The sequence below is a fragment of the Apaloderma vittatum genome, unplaced genomic scaffold, assembly GCF_000703405.1.
Source record: "Apaloderma vittatum isolate BGI_N311 unplaced genomic scaffold, ASM70340v1 scaffold18006, whole genome shotgun sequence".
NCBI lineage: Eukaryota > Metazoa > Chordata > Aves > Trogoniformes > Trogonidae > Apaloderma > Apaloderma vittatum.
Window position 1 is genome coordinate 31,411 of NW_009723550.1, and position 3,137 is coordinate 34,547.

Below are 3,137 nucleotides of genomic sequence, written 5' to 3' on the forward strand. Positions count from 1 at the left end.
GCAGTGGAAGTTTTAGCGCTGATGTCAGTGGGCTCAGAGTTAGGCCAGCGCTGCCCACATATGGATGTCTTAGCCCTTGTGGGGTCTGAACAGGAAGCAAAACCTCAGTGCAAAAGCATTCACAGGGACATAATGAAAGGAAATATAGATGGTTTTGAGCATTTATACACCTTGGCCAATGTACAGGGATTTAAAAACACCTGCTTTTTTACTTTCCCTTTTTTTTCCTGCATACAAGAAAAAAATGTGCAAAAATGTTACGTCTTTGGTTGAGAGAGAGCAGTTGTAAAAAGCAGAATGTAACTGAAATGAAATAGACAGGACACATCAAAATCAAGGCATTTAATAAAATAAACCATCTTTTATTCTTCCCTAAAAGTTGTGTTAAAAATATGTATATATACATCAGTCCAAAACTGGGAGAAAGCTCCTTGTTCTGGGGACACAGAGCAGTTTTTCAAAGCAATGAAGCTGACTAGACAAAAGTATTTGGGGGATTTGACTGAATAGGCCAGGCAAGCTTTTTTTCCTTTGCTTCTCTGTTAAAAGCATCATAGATGGAGTCTTTGGTGACCGTTTTGGGTGGAGCTGAGATTTCTGCAATCCCAACGTGATTTTTTTTGGCTAGCCTGGAACTGGAGGTGATAGTGTATGCGTTGCTTCTGTAGCACTTCATGGCCGACATGCAAAAGGTTTCCTTCATCCCTCTTCTGAAGTTTGCATTGTAGACAGAGTAGAGGGCTGGCTTAGAGGCTGAAGAACTGAAAGAGATCCAGGTGATGGCCAGGAAAGTCAAGGAGCTCTTCCTGTAGTCTGCTTCCTGTGGGTGCCACAGCTGTACCATGTAAAAAGGGAGCCAAGAGAAGAGAAACACGGAGTTTAACATCAAGAACATCTTGATGGTTTTCACTTTTGTTCTTGGGACTATATTTGTTGTCCTCCTGACAGTCCTGCCATCGGTGCCTATTCTCCAAATGTACTTGATGACCTTCTGGTAGAAGAGCATAATGAGGACGGATGGGATCAGAAACACCACCAAGAAGTGGATGAGACCGTAGGCGGCTCCTTCCCAAGAGCTGGGGAGGAAGAAGTTGCAGTGGCCTTCGCTGTTGGTGCCATAGAAGAAGAAAGCCGGTGATGCAAAGAGAGCATCCAAGAGCCACGAGGCCAGAATCATTTTCTTGGCTTTCTCCCTCGACACTTTGAAGCTCAGGGGGTAGACGATTGTGTAGAATCGATCCACGCATATCGAGAGGAGCACGTAGATCTGGACTGCGGGAGTGAGATACTGTACGTACCTCACCACCTTGCACATCACGTTCCCCAGCATCCACCTGCCATAGGCAAACTGGAGCAGCACGAAGGGCGTGCTTGCGATGCTGATGAGGAGGTCTGCACAAGCCATGGAGACAACGAAATAGTTGGTGGTGGATTGAGTCCTCCTGCTCCTGTGGATCACTAAGCAAACAAGGGAGTTTCCAAAGGTGGAAACCAGCCACAGTGCTCCCAAAACCACGCTGGCTGCTGCAATTTCCCCCGGCCTCAGGTCATACTGCAGGACAGTGTGGTTCCTGCCCGAGCTGTTTCCTCTGGGAGACTCTGTCAGCCCGTAGCTTGCAGGAGTGATGGGTGTTTTGGGGTAGCTCTTGTTCTGCAGCAGGAGCAGTTGGGTAGGGAGAACGAGAGGGCTGCTGCTGTTCTCCACGCTGTGGGCAAACATGGCCATGTCTTTTGCTTAGGCTACATAAAGAGAGAAGAGAAGAGAACAGGTTCTGTTTAATAAGGGTGTGTGAAGAACCTAGCTTAACCAATCAAAGCTAATTTTAAGTAGCAAACATCCTCCTTAAAGTAGATTCCAGCGAAAAAGTCAGAAATATGTGGTGAGACTATCTCGTACAGCAGAGGCCATTCACTTTCATGTAGATTTTTATTCATGACCCGACTCTTATATGAAAGGCATTTCTCTCCTCTGGAAGATAAATATCCCTTTCACATCTAGAGACTGACTGAGGTGCAGTTTCACCAGTGCTGTGTGAGTAGAATGGGCCCCAATTATCCCAGCACTGAGCTATACTTCCTGGCGTCCATGCAAGTGGCAAAAAAACCAGAACAGTGTCCCTGCTCCCTTGACTTGACAGAAATCCGTCAAGTAGATAAAGAAAGGAGAGGTTTCTTATACTGAGAGGTGGAATGGGAAGTAATGTTTTCCATGATATTAACTTCTCCATCGGCGAGGATACTAGCAGCCAAAGCCAGCTAACATCAGTCATTAGTAACGTTGGTGTTAATATGCCCGCTCTCCATGCATCCTACTCTAGCTCTGCATCTATTGCCAAATAGTTTCCCCTTATCTGTCTACTCACAACGGATCCTGAAAGGTTAAAGCCACTGGACGAACTTGAGTTCTTGTTCCATGTGCTGTTTTGCATATCATCATCAAAAGATAGTCAGATGTGGAAAAGGAAAAGATGTCACTATCCCTGGAGGTATTTAAAAGATATGTAGATATGCTGCTCAGTGACATGATTTAGTGGTGGCCTTGGCATCATTAGGTTAATGGTTGGACTCAATGGTCTTAAAGGTCTTTTCCAACCTAAATGATTCTATTATTCTGTGTATTAACTGCTTGATGTGGTTAGAGAAATTTTTTTTTTCCCTCTAGTTTTTTAGGCCCTGTATTCATTAGCTGCACTTAACATGACATTACATGTTTGACATGAGCACGCTTGATGCACAACGCAGCTGCACAGCACAGGCATTAATTTGGGACACTTGAAAATGCATTTGAGAACAGCGTGGCAGGACTCCCTGGACACAGCCAACTTGCGTAGCTGCTGCCGGGCTGCCCCAGGACCCCACGGCACCTGTCCTCCGCGCCTTGCCCCATGCCCAGCCACTGACTCTGCTTCATCACAAAGCGGGTCAATGTGTGAGTCACCAGCACTGTCCCAGAGCATCTGGCCTTATTTAAGCAGCTCAGGCTGCTGGTGGTGTCTGGGACCTGAGAACACCACTTCAGGTTAAATCAGATTCAGAGCTGGAGAGTCTGAGGCTGGTAACAACTGAGTTTGTTTCAGTGGAGCGTGTTAAAGAAAGAGTTTTGCGTGGCACCCTCCTGTCAAAATAGCACTTGGGGA

At 46.1% G+C, this 3,137-nt stretch overlaps 1 protein-coding gene across 1 annotated transcript; it reads right to left on the reverse strand.

Moving 5' to 3' along the window:
- Positions 1-475: 475 nt before the first annotated feature.
- On the reverse strand, positions 476-1,720 carry GPR19 (G protein-coupled receptor 19). Its single transcript, XM_009872167.1, has one exon. The coding sequence runs from the start codon at positions 1,718-1,720 to the stop codon at positions 476-478; it is 1,245 nt and encodes a 414-aa protein (XP_009870469.1).
- Positions 1,721-3,137: the final 1,417 nt, after the last annotated feature.

Bases quoted from the DNA above. Each gene is read 5' to 3' on its own strand.
- GPR19 (XM_009872167.1), bottom strand. From the start codon at position 1,720: ATGTTTGCCCACAGCGTGGAGAACAGCAGCAGCCCTCTCGTTCTCCCT.